We start from the raw sequence: 17734 nt of genomic DNA, 5'->3' as shown, positions 1-17734 counted from the left end.
GGCCTGATGGTTTCACCATACTATTCTTTCAAAAGTGTTGGGACGTTTTAGGCTTTGATCTTTTAATGGCTTTGGAGGAGTCAAGACAAAAAGCTTTTATTCTCAAGAAATTCAATTTAACCCATCTTGCTCTTATCCCCAAATCCAATAACCCTCAATCTTTTGCAGATTTTAGGCCTATCTCCTTATGTAATTCAGTGTACAAGATTTTCACAAAAGCTATCTATCTCCGGTTAAAATCCTTGATACCTAAAGTAATAACTCTTCAACAAGGAGGTTTTGTTCTTGGCAGGGAAACATCAGAAGGTGCACTTGTGGCCCATGAAGTTCTGCACTCAATTAACTCTTCACAGTCCCTTGCTTTTATAGCTAAATTAGACATGTTGAAAGCATATGATAAAGTATGTTGGTCCTTTCTTTTGAGAGTGCTTAAAAAGTTTGGCTTTTCGGATAAGTGGTGCAAATGGATCAAAAATTGCCTCTCTAGGGCACATTTTTCAGTTATTGTTAATGGTAATCCTTCGGGTTTTTTTCGAGCCACCCAAGGGGTTCGACAAGGTGACCCACTATCACCTTTTCTATTCATTATCATGGCAGAAGCTTTTAGTAGATTGGTCAATAAGCAGTTGAGTCTGGGTTTCTGAAAGGGGTTATGCATCCCTAATACCTCAATTTCTATCACCCACACCTTATTTGCAGATGATACACTTTTATTCAGTTGTTCCAATATACAAGAAGCAAGGCATATTAAGAAAATATTGGACATATATACTTCTGGATCTGGACAGAAAATCAGTGCACAAAAATCTAAACTATTCATATTCAATACTTCTGAAACGGTGTCTAACAACATTATCCAGACATTGGGCTTCCCAGTGGATTCTCTTCCATCATCGTACTTGGGTATCCCTTTCTTTATGGGAGTAAGGAAACCTTCTTTTTGGAATTCTGTGATTGACAGATTAAAAAGAAAAAATTTTGTGTGGAAAGCTAGATGGTTATCTCTCTCAGGCAGAATCCTTCTTGTCAAAACTGTTTTGGCTACAATTCCAAACTACTACATTTCAGTCCTTCAAGCCCCGAAATCTATTGTCTCTCATATCGAGAAAATTATTCGGAATTTTATTTGGAAAGGTAATCTTTCAAAAGAGAAAAAGATCCTGCTTGTGTCTCTCAACAAAATGACTCCAAGCAAATCTACGGGCGGGTGGGTCTGCACGATCTTTCAAAAAGGAATAAGGCCTTTGGGGGAAAGCTAGTTTGGAATATGTATGAAAAACCACATGCTTTATGGTGTCAAATTATGTAAGCAAAGTATTTAGATACTCCTACCCCTTCACGTATATTTACTATCCTTGATCCTCCATCAAGATCTGAAGTTTGGAACTTCATGATGGACTCTAGGAATGTGATTACTAGATACTTATCATGGTAAGTACATAATGGCAAAGAAGTCAAATTTTGGTATGATTCATGGAGTGGTCTCCCCCCTCTTAATCTGGAGGAGTCCCTAGTAGATGTGATCCCTATATTTACTGCTCATTGGGGTTCACACCTTTATGATTACATAGATGATCTTGAGAAGCTTTCAAATCGTGTCATTTGGAAGAAGCCAACTCTACTTCCAATCTCCCTGGGTCAAAAGGTAAAATTTTCTTTGATTCTCAAGAACTGCATTATCTTTATCTCTAATGGTTTGGACAAATTGATATGGTGCCCTGCGAAGAATGGAAAGTACTCTATCAAGGAAGGGTATAAGGCAATTCATCAAATGTCTATTCAATCCTATTCACAAAGAGCCTACAATTTATGTTGGAATAATAGTGTTCTTCCCAAGGCAAGGATGTTTGCTTGGCTTGCTCTACATAAGAGAATACTCACCAGTGAGAGACTTGTTAAATTGAATATTGCACATCCATTTGCTTGTGTACTTTGTGGTGAACACAGTGAAACGTTAGATCATCTCCTCCTCCAATGTGATTTTGCTCACTATTGTTGGATGTTCGTGCTTGATAAGCTTTCCTTTAACACACCTCTTCTAGATAATGTATGGGATTTGTTCCAGTCATGGCTAGTCTTATACTCATCCTTTCTTTTTGCATGTATTTGGAAAGTGATCCCATCCATAGTAGTATGGTCACTTTGGTGGGAAAGAAATAAGCGTATTTTTAGAAAGAAAACATCTCCTCTTTCTGAAGTTTTCAATTATATTGAAAAATCAGTATCAGAATTGGTTAATGCTCAAGTTTCAAATCAATTCAATTCAAATAGGGAATTTACTTCTTGGGATGGTCAAGTTATTAACTGCTGGAAGGGCATCTCTATTCATGTATCACCTTGTCTTCCGAGAGTGAGAACTAGTAAAATTGATAGAAATAAAGTGAAATGGTGTCCTCCAGATTCAATGCATTTCAAACTAAATTTTGATGGCTCCTCTAAAGGGAACCCAGGTGATGTAGGGATAGGAGTATGCATAAGGGATCACACAGGATGTGTTTTAGCTTTGAAAGCTGCTTTTATTCCGCCGAGTACTAACAACTTTGCAGAGGCATATGCTTTACTTGAAGGTATTCTACTAGTAAAAAAACTGAACATCACATCTATACACATTGAAGGCGATTGAGCTATTATTATCAACGCTTGCATAAAGAGAAATATTGATAATTGGCAAATAAGATATTTACTCGAACAAGCATGGACACTAATTGATACATTTATAAACTTCACCATTTCACATGTGTATAGAGAAGGGAACCGGGTTGCAGATCATTTGGCAAATATGGAAAGTTCCAAGGAACTTAATATGATGGGTCCGAATTGTGATTTTGATTCTTATCCAATTCTTAAGGCAAAAATTTTGGAGGATATGGGTATAGGATAATATTACATATAGCTATACAGTGGTCTTTTTCATAATGATATAAATTGGTATGTGTGATATTATAAGTGCAAGGTCCTGTGGTTTTGCTGCATCTATATATTGTGAAGGGATGTCGATTTGAGAAGTGTGCTGGATTGTAAGTTTGATAAATTCATAAGTGAGACAGATTGTGGATTGCTATGTAAATGTGCACAGCTCTTGTGATGTTTTGGTTTAGACTGCATCTTGTTCAATACATTCCAGAAAATATTCAATAGTGGGGGATGTTTTATGGCACTCGGTATTCTAGACACTATAAGATATTGTATTTCTTGGCATATTTGAGATTTAAATCTCACAACCTTTCTATGTATTGTAGAGCAAGGATCAGAATTTTTCTTACTGGTTCTTTTCTCCGGGAGCTCTTTGAATCATCTTTATATAATAAAATATATTAAGTGGCATCGCCACCTTGTTTTGGAAAAAAAAAAAAACCTAAAATTATATTTAATAAAAAATTTAAAAATATTACATCAATTATACTAACTTAAAAATTGTTAACAATATATAAACCAATAAGTTGTAATTTTTATATATTTCAAATTTATTAAACTTATATTAAAATAATATGAAAATTTTAAATTAATAGTTAATAAATATATTAATGTTCATTTTATAAATTTCATATTATATTAGTTATTAAAAAATTATAATTTTTTTTCAATAATATTTAATTATTACTTTATCATTTAAAAGTTATTTTTATAGCACCCAATTATTTAATATTAATAATATATTATCCATGAGTAATTTATAAATTTTATATTATACTAATTGCTAAAATTAATATTTTATATATAAAATATCATTTATTAAATATTTAATAAACCCAATTACTTAATAGTATAGCATTTATAGTACTTCAATATCTATCATTATCTTTCACAATAATTTATTTTTATTAGTAATTAAGCTTGAAAAGTCAATAATTTAATGAATGGCTTTATCGAACTTTGTGAAAAATCTTATAAAATAAATCGTAATCAAAATGGGCTTAAAAGGCTGTGTATATGTCATGTGTCATATGTATTACAATATTTTTACTCATGTTTAATCAGAATAAATGAATAAACCACCAATATTCAATTATAATTAAGCAATTCCATAAATGACATTAGAATAGAATGAAATCAACAAAATAGTGATAATCTAATCAAAAGAATTGTTTAATCAATAAAGAGGAATAATTAGCATACTAGTGATGAGACATTTTTACATCATAAAATACGTTGCAATACTTACTTTATGGAAAATGCTAAGTATATTAGCAAATATTTTATGTCATTTTACGCACCATACCTGTCACTCTGCCTCATTTGTACAAATGGCGGGCCTCCCTGTATTTTCTAACATTTTATTTAATAATGAGTTGAATGTATAAAATGTTTTTTGGGTATGAAAAGTTAAATTTTGCACTTACTGCTACCAATAAAAATAAAATAAAATAAATGATATTTTTAAATTATTTAAAATAAAAATTAAACAAAAACATTATAATTTTTTATCAAAAAATTTAATTCTATTTAGTGATTGGTTAAATTAATAGAAAAATAACATTCAATGACTGCAATAATATCTTGCCTTAGCAAAAACTAATAATTGTTCTATTTTTCATTATATTATTAGTCAATAGGCTTTTTTTGATTAGACTTGTTATTTTACATCTCAATACCAAACCTATCTCACGTCATTAAATATGTCTCATACCATCGAAAAACAGGGCTCTACTGCAACAATCAATTAGCATTTCTAACACATTTTCCACTTATAAAAAATTCTATCAAATCTACATTATATAAAAATTATTGTGAGATGGCACTAGAATGATATGAATAATAACATTAATAGTGATACTAAGCTCTTGGGTGTTACAAGTAGTAGTAGTGACAAGTTCAAGTGTATGTCGTTTGCAAGCATTCTTATTCCTCAACCCCCCTATTTGACTTTGCTTAAAGGGCTCATCCTGTTAGCTTTGGCATATCTGTCATTGATGTCAATAAGTGTTCTTGACCATGTATGGGTTTTTGGTTGATATTACCAGGTGATACTGCACAACAACCATGAAAAGTATGTTTCAAAAGGTTCGATGATACTATAGCCATGTATGTTTTTGATAGTTCTACAAGAATCTTCTAGTGTAATGGCGATGTTGAGTTTCGGTATAGTATCTTGGCTCGATGAGACCCTTCAACAGTTTGCAGATGTCATATCTCTTACCGATTTCGATGAGACATTCAATGGGTCTTGGTGACATCAAGGAGTTCGATGTAACATGTGCTTTCGGTGAGACGTTTCTAACCCATAGCAGAAGTCACATCTCATCGCAATAAGGGTTTTGAGGAGACTTTACTATTGTCTTGACGCCAAGAAGTGATTTTGGTGTCACATTGGTGCATCTTGGCAAAAAAGGATATTTCGGTGTAACTTAAGGGTCCAACAAGAAATTTCTAGCAGCTAGTCGACATTATATCCCTTTGTCGATAAGACCAGTTCGATGTAACATAAGGTTAGTCTTGGCGATAATTGGAGTTTGGTGTAACCTTTGATGTTCAATGAGACATGTTAAGTTGTTAATCAAAGTCATATCCTTCACCAAAAAATTTAATTTCGACGAGATGTTAATTCATGGCAATCAGTTAAGAGTTCGATAAGACTGCAGTATTCGGTAAGACAATCCAAGAAGAAAGCCAAAGATGTAGTCTATGTCAAAAAGCTAACATCGGTAAGACATGGAATTGTCTTGGTGACACACTATGGATTTTGGTGAGATATTAGAGTTCGACAAGAGAGTTTCAAGACATTGCAAAGTAAGGACCTCTTGTCGATAATCTTTGTGACTTAGTGGGGACCACATGTGACTTGTTTTGACCTACCGAGTTGGATGCAAATGGTTGGTCCAAGCTGGATCTTTGGGAGATTGTTGTGAATTCTCTGTGACACTTCATAAGTGGTTGGAAGCCATGGAAACTGAATCGAGCCAATTTGTAGAAGATAGATATTAATTTCTAAAAAAAATGTTGCGATGTTGATGTTGGATTGAATTGATGATTTTGTTGCATTGTTTGATACAGTGAGGGTTTGACTATGAAGGTTTTGATAATAATTGTGTGTCAAAGATTTTCTATAACAGTCAGATGCTATTGGATTGATTGCAGTGTTGTTCAAAAGAGGAGATTCATGACAAAACAGTGACTTTGAGAGTTATCTTGAAAAGTAGTCTGTTAATGTGGAAAATTGCAAAACAATGAATTGATGTAGTATATCATCAGTTTGCTTTGTATTGAAATAGAGTAACCATTTGAATTGTATTCCTCTAAGTTTATTTTGTAAGGGATTGGTGTTCCTTGGAGTGGGTGCTCCAAAAACTTTGCAAGGGATTAGTGTTCCTTGGAGTGGGTGCTCCCAAAAAATTGTAAGGGGTTGGTGCTCCTAGAGTTGGTGCTCTGAATTTTACTAGTGAGGCCTACTAAAAGACTTGTTCATAAAGGTTTTTCACCCTTAGGGGTTTTCCACTAAAATACTAGTGTCATTAGGTTGAATCCTTGTTTTGAATCTCTTGTTTGTTTTATTAAATCTTGTCAATATTGTCTTATGATCTGTTGCAGAGGTTAATATCATTGTGTTAAAGTTTTAATTGTCAAAAGTGTTTATTTCATTGATCACTAATTCACCCCCCCTCTCAGTGATCCTAGTATTCTCACACATCCCCTCTACTTTACTGGATTCTCTCATACTGCGAACTAATTCACATGCATGTTTCCTGACTAGTTCTGTCATCATAAGAACACCAACTTGTATTCTTATGTGTTATTTAGAATAATTCGATTTTTTAAAAACTAAGTTTAACATTAAAAACATACTGACATATATTTTGTGTGCTTTTCAAAATAATTTGGGGTTTCTGGGAACTGAATTGTTGATGGGTAGTTTCGTTGAGTCTAAATTTGGCTTAAATTTGTATTTTTTGAAGTTGAAGTTGTATATATTGAAGTGGGTTTTTGTTGGAAATTCAAATTATTAAAGATGCAATTAAGTTTGTTAGAAAGGGTGCAGATATCAAACAGTCATTTTTAGATAAATATGTGGTTCAAGAACCATTAATAGAATCTTAAAAATCTTTAAAAGCAATTGAGGTAAATTTTTCTTGTTGATTATCTAGGAGCTAGTTATCTTCCTCATAAAACTTTACTATCTTTATTACAATTTATTGGTACAAACTAATATATATCTTCACCTGAGAAGCCTAGTACATTTTTGTACTTGACTTATGCAAGATCGCTGATGGACTCAACCTTTAGGTTCATGATCTAGTGTTGTATATAACAATATTCCTTTCTAGTTGAGAAGTCGGTCATTTCTTCATGTTGCCTTCAATTGAGGGCTTCACCAAAATCCAATGGTACAAAAACCAACTGAGTTAAGAGAGAAATTTTTGCCATGTGTTGCAACCTTACTGGGTTTTGAACATGGGACATGAACCTGTTGGGTTTTCATATGGGGAATGGCTAGGCTAGTTTTCAATGTGGGATCTTTTAGTAAACAACTATCACAAGTTCTAAAACTCAGGTCCTTATTGTATAAGATCAATAAAAGCATGTTCTTTTGTAGGTCTACTAGTGTATATTAATGTTGATGCCATGGGATACTAACTCGCACTTGGATGTAGCAAATGGTTCTTGTATTATAGATGCAAAGTGATCATCTTCATGCCTAATTTTGTTTATTCAAATATTTATAATTATATTTTGTTGCCTTTTTATTTATTTCTTAGCTGAGGAGGATGGCACCTCGCATATTTCCCTTGGAAAGTCAACTTTTGCACCAATTTACAATCTTTGTCATTGTACAATGTTTCTCTTTTAGTTGAGAAGCAACTTCAAATTTTTCATAGCGGTGTACACCCTTTGAAAGCCAACTTTTATATCACTTGCACTCTTTATTATGCTGCAATGTTTCTCTTCCAACTAAGAGGCCACGTTAAAATCTTCCTCGCAGTACATTCTTTGAGAGCCAACTTCTTTGCCACTTCACAATCTTTGCTACAATATAGTGCTTCTTTTTCTTACAACCCTTGTCATGCAATACTACGTTTCTATATTATTGGCAAGCCATCAACCTCATAACAATCTTAGTATCAAGAACTTATTGAAAGTAATTTCCACCACATTCATTATTATGTTGCATTAACATGAAATCTACTTAACATGGGATCATGCCGACCAAGTTTTAAATTCGAGTCATTAATGTATTGAGAGCATTGTTTTCCACTAGATCACAATGTGATTGGTTGATATTTGTAATGTGTTGTCATTAAAATAGGAAAAAAAAGAATTATCAGTAGTGCACTTTGTGCTTTGTTGATATCCTCAAACACAGTTGTTAGTTGTTTAAGAAATGTCATTTCCGTGTGTTGTAGCCTTCCATTGTTTTTATTTAAACTATCTATTTTTCGAATGAAATGGTTGCTTTAAGTGTTGATTCTTGAAGTTGAAACATTAAAATTTGGTAGAATGAAGTCACATTTATCTAGTTAATTGGTTGTGGATATGTTGCCAATTTGTATATTTTAGAAAGTGATTTATATCTAGAATTTTAACAACATAAATGTGTGATTGTTCTTACTTGAAATTTAATTAGTTATTAATAGGAAATAATGTTGAATTGAGTTATTCAAAACAACTTTAGCGTCTCTTGACCAGTTGACCTACACTAGCTTGAGTATTACTTGTTTCATATATTTGTTACATCCCACTTGTGCCCTAGTGATTTTGTGCAGTATTTTCATCCTGATACATGTTAACCCTGGTGCATTTTGATATACTCGTATGATGTATGATGTGTCTAGTTTTATGCTTTAAATGATGAATTTGTTCAGATGATTATGCATGTGTGAATAATGATAATTATGTTTTCTATACAAAATTGATGTACTTTGATTTAGTAAATTGAGGAATTTCAGTTAGCAATGTGATATCATGTTTCACTTTTATCGCAGTTTATTAATTGTCAGAACTAGACAAGATTTGATCTAATCGATTTTCGTGGGCCAAGTGTATGCAAGAGACCGTCGTCCTCTACAAAAGGAGGGAAAGTATCATCAGGCCGGGAGGTCAAAGAATGGAAGAACTCAATGTCGTTTGAGAACCCTAGCCTAAGCCAGGTAAACCTAGGTGGATCTTGTCGGACCTTGATTAGCCAGTGTGTCAGTTAACCTGGTAGGTCAGTGCATAGAATCTGAGGTTTGTCGCTTCCTGAAATAATTATTAATTATTAATATTAATAAATTAGTTTGTTATTTATTAATCAAGTTGATTGGACTAATATTACTTTTTAATATATATTTTTATGTATATGTATATATACGTAACTGATATATCGTATACGAGTACCTGGGTACGGTAGCACGTATACTTGATCATATATGTACTATCGCAGTTAGATATTCGTAGGAAGTATAGGTCGCGTATATATAAATATAAATAAACATGTATTATTAAATTTAATTATAATTGCATGGCAAGTTTTATTTTAATTAAATAAATTATTTTATTGGCCAACTTTAATTGGCAACTCAATAATTAAGTAGATGTCATTATTTTCTTTCATAGTGTTGAAAGAAATAAGACTTAAATAAAACTTAATCTTATCAATGTAAGCCATTACATAATTTCTATTTAATGAGCAAGCCTTAATATTTTATCGAGCTAGTTGGAAAGTTAATAAGAGCAAAAAGAATAATGTAAGGTAAACCTTGTATCGCCATCCATCATTTTGGAGTTATCGGGCATGAAAGGAAACAAAGGAAAGAGGTTAAAGACATTACGCATCATTATATATCAAGGTGGAAAGATATTTTTGCATTTTTTGGGAAGGCTTTCGATGAAAGTGAAATGTAGTCACGGGAAATGCAAGCATGCCCTGCATGACTCCTTGGGGGTTTTGGATAATCCGCCTGGTATTAGGGCGTGGGTTTTGGGACTGTGTGGTTTATAAAAACTAAAACGATAAGAGAGGAAGCCATTATTTTTACGGCTGGCTTCTAGGAAAAACGATAGGAATAGGGGTTTGTTTGGTGCTTGCTTTCATTCACAACTCTGCCATTTGATATTTTATAAGGAGTTCTCAAATGGATACTTCATATCTCAGGTCATGTTATCTTTAGATCTGCGTTTTCCTCTTCTTCTAACTATTATTTTCTCTTATGGAAAATGAAAAGAAGAAATTGCATAAATGCTTTGTGGTTGTTAAATGTTGAAAGTCTGAAAAATTCTTACGGCAATCACATGGGTTTGAAACCCTTCTGCACTTTTATGTTTTATTTTAGCTGTAATTTCAGTTAAAACATGTGATACCAACATGAAGAAATGTAATGTATTATGCTAAGGGACCAACGATAGTCTGAAATTGAAAGTACATACATGTATTTCTCCTGTTAATACTCTGTTAATATTTCAGTAATAAATATGTTCTGGAAATTCAGGAGAGGGTTAACCTTATGCAATTAAACGAGACACCTAATGAATCTCCAATTTTAATGAGGAAACATAATGGGTATTGTTTACATCTATTAGGAAGTAATTATTCTTCCATGCTGCCTTTTATTTTCATATATAGAGTAAGGGGAATTACGTAGTTGTGACTGCATCTGTTTATTTTATTCCCATTATGGTGAGGAGTGGTCATAGTTTCTTATGCATATATATTTGTATATACATTAAGAATATATATAAATATGTGTGTATAAGAACCTATTCTATGGTTTCTTAAGTTTGATGTAAAAATGTGAAGGTTTAAAAGAATCTAAACTACCGATGTTAGACAAGGGTTTGAACAGTTGGCAGACTTTAAGGAGCTATAGTCATTATCTTCTGCTGGAACTATGTTATAGCTTCTTGAACAGCAAAACCCTGCTTTCCCCATTACATATTTTGGCAAACTATAAATATCTGGGTTGCTTATACGGAACTAATGGATCTTCTTTTATATTAATACTGAGTTAATGTATCAGTCTCTTATAGGAACAATCCATTCTATTTCCATTATGGAAAGAAAGGGATTTATTCATTGGTACTTTTATTCTTTTCCCATCTAACGAATAAGGTGTATGTAGTGTATATAATTACTTGCATACATATACAATATGTATAAGTACTTGCATACTAGGTTGTGTGTGTACGGAAGCATGATGGTGTAATACTACTTACCAATATATGTATGATATATAGACTGAATCCTTAAAATGCAAAATTAATTGAAAGAAATTATAACCACAAGGCCCCTCAGTATAGAGTCGGAAACTTGCATAATCTCATGTTCTAGAAGAATGCGGAAACCTTAATCAAGCTTACTCAGTTTTACTTAAACCCGAACCATTGACCAACAATGTTAATTACACTATTCAATTGGAATCATCGGGTCCTAGTTTCCCTTTTTTATTTCAGTTGAACTCCCTAAACCTAGACTTATTGTCGAGAAAGGTGAGATCATTGACAACGCGAAGACTTGTGCTTACAGTGTAAAACGTTGGCCAAGGTGGTGTTGCATAATGCATGCACTAGTCTGATCTTTAGCACCAGATACAACCTTAGTCAGAGCGTCATACTAGTAGGGAGTTACCCTTAGTGTATGGCTGACTAAGTGCGTAGGTCCTAACACCAAGTCTCAGATGGCATTGAGTTCTCGTATTCCTTTACCTTCCTGCGAAGGGTCGGGCCAGTCCAGAAGGATATGGCACGGGGGACTAGATAGTCCGTGGTTGGGCGGAAAAGCGCCCTAATGATACTTTCCCTCCTCACCAGTATCATGACAGAGTTTGAAGTTCAGAATTTAGCATCAGTTTAAAAGTACTCTCTAAACCCTATCTTTCTTTCATTTCATGAAAGTTAATTAGTTCAAATATTACGTGTATGCTTAATTTTTAGTTTTTATGCACTTAATCTTTTAGTTATCGTTATTCATTTTCCTGTTTGAATATATATATATATATATATATATATATATATATATATATATATATATATATATATATATATATATATATATATATATATATATATATATATATATATATATATATATATATATATATATATATATATATATATATATATATATATATATATATATATATCCATCTTGCTATGCTTATGTTAACGACTATTTTTGCAACGGTTAGATTATTTGAATTTAAATTTCTTTCAAATTTTCAGCATGTTACGCATGGTATCAGAGCGCCAGGTTCAACATTGAACCTTGGGCTCACCACAAGAAGAACAAAAAAACTTGAAATGAAACTGAAACAAAATACTTGGCATTGTCCAGGATGTTCCGCACAACCAAAAGAAAACAAGCATGTGACCCGGTTTACCTTCGGTTGTGGAAGGTAATCAATCACAATTTTGATTACTCGTACTGCTCCATGTCATCTGATGATGAAACCCTACCCGATGCCCTAAAAAGAATCGTCAAGGAAAGACGACCCTGGACTGTTGCCAGCAAGGCAGCAGTACGAACTAAAATACTAGCAAACAAAGCACCGAAACCGGTTAAGCCTGCAACTGAAGAAATGAAGTACAACACCGTTGTCATCCATCCTGAACCTGAGGAACCGAAAATAGTTCGCATACCTCAACCTAGGTTCCGATTGGTACCCTTTTCCGACTTTGAGAGGCAAGATCACAGGATCAGAGAGTAGCTCTTAGATAGAGAGCTTTTGTGTATATATTGAAAAACCCAAGCCGAACTATTTTTGAGAGTAACCCTAATAGGGTTACATTGTATATAATGAACTTTAACTCCCCCGCTTACTTTTGACAACAGTTTCTAGAAACATTTCATGATATATATGTGGATGGTTAGATGGTTAAAATTATTTTTTTATTTTATTTTATTTATGTTTTCATCCCTTACCCTTAATGTTGAATGGTAGACAAAACTAAAACTGCATTTTTGTAATATCAGGTGTCACAAGAACTATAACATGTTTCATCACCTGGAAGGTGGGGGAGAATCTGGAGGCCTGGAAACATCAAATGATAAACTAGATAAACTCATCCAAATGATTCAAAACACGCAAAACAGGCTCCAAGACTTGGAGCAGGGAGTAAGTGGCCATACAAAAGCACCCAGCATGGAGTTTGAGTCTCAATTTAGGGACCAGTTTACTGAGCGGGAGCACACTCTTCAGAGTGAGTTCCAAGAAACCCAAAACCGTAACTAGAACCCTAAGGGAAAGCAGCTTATGGGGGTAATATCGAAAGATATGAAGAAAGTAAGACCTCCGCAGTATGATGGGGCTAAAGGAGGGGATGTTGCTGAAGCCTGGCTTATGAGCATGGAGAAGTACATTGAGATTAGAGATTATACTGAAAACATGAAGGTTGTTTGGGGAGCCTACCAACTAACTGGATAAGCTATCGGTTGGTGGGAGAACAAAAAGACCGAACTTGGCCTGAGATCAGACAACATAACCTGGAGTAAATTTGTGGAGGTGTTCGGACAAAGATGGCTGCCTCAATTATTCTTTGAGCAAAAATTGACAGATTTCCAGGATTTGAAATAAGGACAACTTTCTGTGCATGCTTACTGGGAAAAATTTACACGTCTCCTGAAGAATGTACCTCACTTCCAAGTAGATGAAAGGTATAAAATCAGAAAGTTCATTATGGGCTTAAACAACCGAATAGGTGGTTCAATAGATGTTTTAGCTCCGACTACTATGGATGAAGCCTATGAGAAAGCTGTTAGGCAAGAACAAAATCTCTGTAAGGACGATTCCATCAAAGATAGAAGTAGAAAGAAGAGTAACTGGGGACAGTCGTCACGAAACTTCAACAAGAAGGGAGACAGATATGGAGTCAACAATAAAAACAATAAAAGGCACCAAGGAGGACAACAAAACAACCATAGAGAGGGTGAGAGTTATGATAAACTGAGGAGGGACAATGGTGGGAATGGTAGCAAACTAGAAAAGAAAGGACCGCCAGGGGGTTGTTTTAATTGTGGTGGTAATCACTACGCCAACTAGTGCCCAACTAAACCATCGGGAGGGCAACATCAGAGGAACCCACTGCCATCTCAACAGGTAGTTTTTCAGCAAAGAATCCATGCGGTGGTTGATAACCACCAAGATGAGTACCAGTTCATGCTAGTAGAAACTCCAGGTACTTTATATGGTATACCCATTAATATACTCATTGATACAGGTGCTACTGAAAATTTCATTTCGCCAAAACTGCTTAGTAGATTTCCTAGGAGAGCTAGTTTTATGGCTAATTCATGGACAGTAGAATACGCCAACCAGTCAAGAGCTTAGGTAGAGCAATGCCTGTTTGGGGCAAGAGTAGAATTTCCAAACTTCACTACTGAAGTTGACTTGTTTGTAGCACCACTAGGCATGTATGATGTCATCTTAGGAATGAAGTGGTTGGGTCAGCATAGGGCAAGGGTAAATTGCTTCGACAAGTTTGTAGAATGCCAGGATGACTTTGGCAACAAAGCACTCTTACGAGGCATGCAACGGGAAATTAGATTGCAGCAACTCTTTGCTATGCAGATGAGACAAAGCGAAAAGAAAGGATGTCAGATATTTGCAGTTAAAATGGATGAAATCAGGGATGTAAAGGATGTCCTATATCAGGATGATATGATGATGTATGAGAACTGTAATCGTCATGAAAAGGAGTTTGGTGAAGTTGAAGAACCAAAAGAGCCTTTTGATGTGAAATATCCTTACCTCCAAGATTTTTAGGATGTATTCCCAGAGGAATTGCCTGGCTTACCACCGAAAAGGATATTCGATTTTTCTATCGAATTAATACCAGAAGCAGCACCCGTATCCAAAGCTCCTTATAGGATGACAACGGTCAAGTTGATGGAGTTAAAAGCCCAACTTCAAGAATTCTTGGATAAGGGATTGATAAGACCTAGTGTGTCGCCTTGGGGGGCATTAGTAATCTTTGTTAAAAATAAAGATGGGACTCTCTGACTTTGCATAGATTACAGGATGCTGAATAAATTGACCATCTAAAATAGATATCCTCTACCCCGCATTGATGATTTATTTGATCAAATGCGTGGAGCAGCAGTCTTTTCCAAGATCGATTTGTGATCAGGGTACCATTGGTTGAGGTTAAAGGATGAAGATATCCATAAGACTGCCTTCAGAACTTGTTACAGACATTATGAGTTCATGGTTCTGCCATTTGGACTTACTAATGCACCAACTGCTTTCATGAATTTAATGAATGGTGTATTCCATGACTGCCTCGACAAGTTCGTCTTGGTGTTCTTAGATGACATTTTGATATACTCAAGGAATGAAGAACATTTGCAACAATTGCGATTTGTTGTACAATGATTGCAAAAAAATAAATTATATGCCAAATTATCCAAGTGTACCTTCTTCCAAAAATAAGTACAATACCTAGGGCATATAATTTCAGCCAAAGGGATAGCAGTGTACCTAGGGCATATAATTTCAGCCAAAGGGATAGCTATGGACCTGACAAAGATTAAAACCATTTCTGAATGGCCAACTCCCAGGAATGTGCATGAAGTTAGAAGCTTCATGAGATTAGCAGGATACTACAGAAAGTTCATAATGAACTTCTCACACATCACACACCCCATCACATCATTGCAGAGGAAGGGCAAAAGATTTGAATGGTCAGAAAAATGCCAGGTGGCGTTTGAACTCCTTAAAGAAAAATTGACCACGACACCAATTCTAAAAGTGCCAGATCCAGATGACCAATACTTAGTAGTAACTGATGCTTCAAGGGAAGGATTAGGTGGAGTTTTGATGGAAAGAGGACAAGTAATTGCCTATGAGTCCAGGAAGCTCAAAAATTATGCACCACATGACCTTGAGCTCGCAACAATAGTACATGCTCTACAAATGTGGTGTCACTATTTGCTAGGCAAGCCCTTTGAGCTTCGGTCGGATCACCAAGGATTGAAATATATTTTCACTCAACCTAACCTTAACGCACGATAGAGACGATGGTTAGAATTAATCTCAGGTTATGATTTTGAGATCAACTACATCAAGGGTAAGGAAAACCGAGTGGCAGACGCGCTGAGTCGTAGACACCATATTAATGTCATCACTGCAATGCACACAGATTTCTGGAATCATGTCCTACAATTGCTAGGAGGGGATAGATTTTGCCAACAGGTAAAAGAGGCTTTACAAATAGATTTCCAAGATCCAAGATATGACGGTTTCAAAATTGAATCAGACGGACTCTTAAGATACCAAGGTAGGATGTATATACCTAAGTCCTCCGAGTTGAGAAAATTGGTGTTGAAAGAAGTGCACTCAACACCTTACTCTGGACATCCAAGAGTAACTAAATTGCTTGCTGACATTAGACCCTTATATTTCTGGAAAGGAATGAAAAATGACGTCGCAAGGTTTGTGGCTAGCTGTTTTGAGTGCCAGTGAGTTAAGGTTGAACATCAACACCTAGCAGGTTTGTTGCAACCTAACACAGTACCCAACTGGAAACGGCAGATAATCAGCATGGACTTCATCTAGGGATTGCCTATGTCCAAAAATAAGCATAATGCCATTCTAGTGGTGGTAGATAGACTAACCAAGGTGGCTCATTTTATACAAGGCAACTTATCTGATGGGGCACATACTATAGCTTACAAATTCTTGCATGAGATATTTCGGTTGCATGGTATACCAGATAAAATAATCTCAGATAGGGATGCCAGAATGACATCCAAGTTTTGGCAAACTCTATTTTCAGCCTTGGGAACTCAGTTGAATATAAACTCAACCTATCACCCTAAAATCGATGGTCAGACGGAAAGAGTTAACCAGGTTTTAGAAGACCTCTTGAGAATGTATTGCATGGATCAACAGTACAAATGGGAGGAATACCTTCCATTGGTTGGATTTGCCTATAACAATTCCTACCAATCATCGATTAAGATGGCACCCTTCGAAGCACTATATGGAAGGAGGTGTAGAACTTTTATGAGCTAGGATAAGCTAGAAGATAGGATAACCCTCAGTCCAGAAATGTTCTCAGAAATGGAAGAGAAAGTCAAGCTTATCAGAAAAAGATTAGAAGAAGCTAATGATCGACAGAAAAGTTATGCAGATGTAAAACGTACCCTCAGATAGTTTGTAGTGGGAGAGAAAGTGCTTCTACGGGTGAAACCGAACAAAAGTAGCATAAAATTTGGGAAGTCCTCCAAATTAGCTCCTTGATATGTTGGTCCTTTTGAAGTATTGGAAGTGGTAAACCCAGTTGCCTACAGGATTGCTCTACCACCAGCTCTTGCCTGGTTGCATGATGTATTTGATGTTTCCTATTTGAAAAAGTATGTTTCAGATTTTGCACATATGATTGATTGGAACTCCTTGCAGGTACAAGACCCAGGGGTGGTCATGATCGAGCCAATCAGCGTACTCGAGGTACGTAAGCAGCGCTTACGTAACACAAAAGTTACTCAGTGCAATGTCCAGTGGGACCAGTACACTAAGGACAATGCCACTTGGGAAGATTATAATGAAATCCATCAGCGATTTCCACACCTGTTTAATGTTTTTAATAGCTAAAACAAAACTTCTTTTGTTTCTTTAATACTGGTTAAACATTGTTATGTTCATAGTTGTTTTAAATGATACTTGAAAATCATCGAGGACGATGATTCACAAGGGGAAGGATATGTTACATCCCACTTGTGCCCTAGTGATTTTGTGCAGTATTTTCGTCCTGATACATGTTAACCCTAGTGCATTTTGATATACTCGTATGATGTATGATGTGCCTAGTTTTATGCTTTAAATGATGG

General features: G+C 35.1%; 1 protein-coding gene across 1 annotated transcript; it reads left to right on the top strand.

Moving 5' to 3' along the window:
- The first annotated feature begins 16967 nt into the window (after positions 1-16967).
- Positions 16968-17498, top strand: LOC131875736 (uncharacterized). The gene is made up of 2 exons (XM_059220375.1): positions 16968-17046; positions 17167-17498. Exons 1-2 carry the CDS (start codon positions 16968-16970, stop codon positions 17496-17498), a joined length of 411 nt encoding a protein of 136 aa, XP_059076358.1.
- Positions 17499-17734: the final 236 nt, after the last annotated feature.

This window comes from Cryptomeria japonica, chromosome 5, assembly GCF_030272615.1.
Source record: "Cryptomeria japonica chromosome 5, Sugi_1.0, whole genome shotgun sequence".
Classification (NCBI taxonomy): domain Eukaryota; kingdom Viridiplantae; phylum Streptophyta; class Pinopsida; order Cupressales; family Cupressaceae; genus Cryptomeria; species Cryptomeria japonica.
This window is presented reverse-complemented; position numbering and strand designations above follow the sequence as displayed.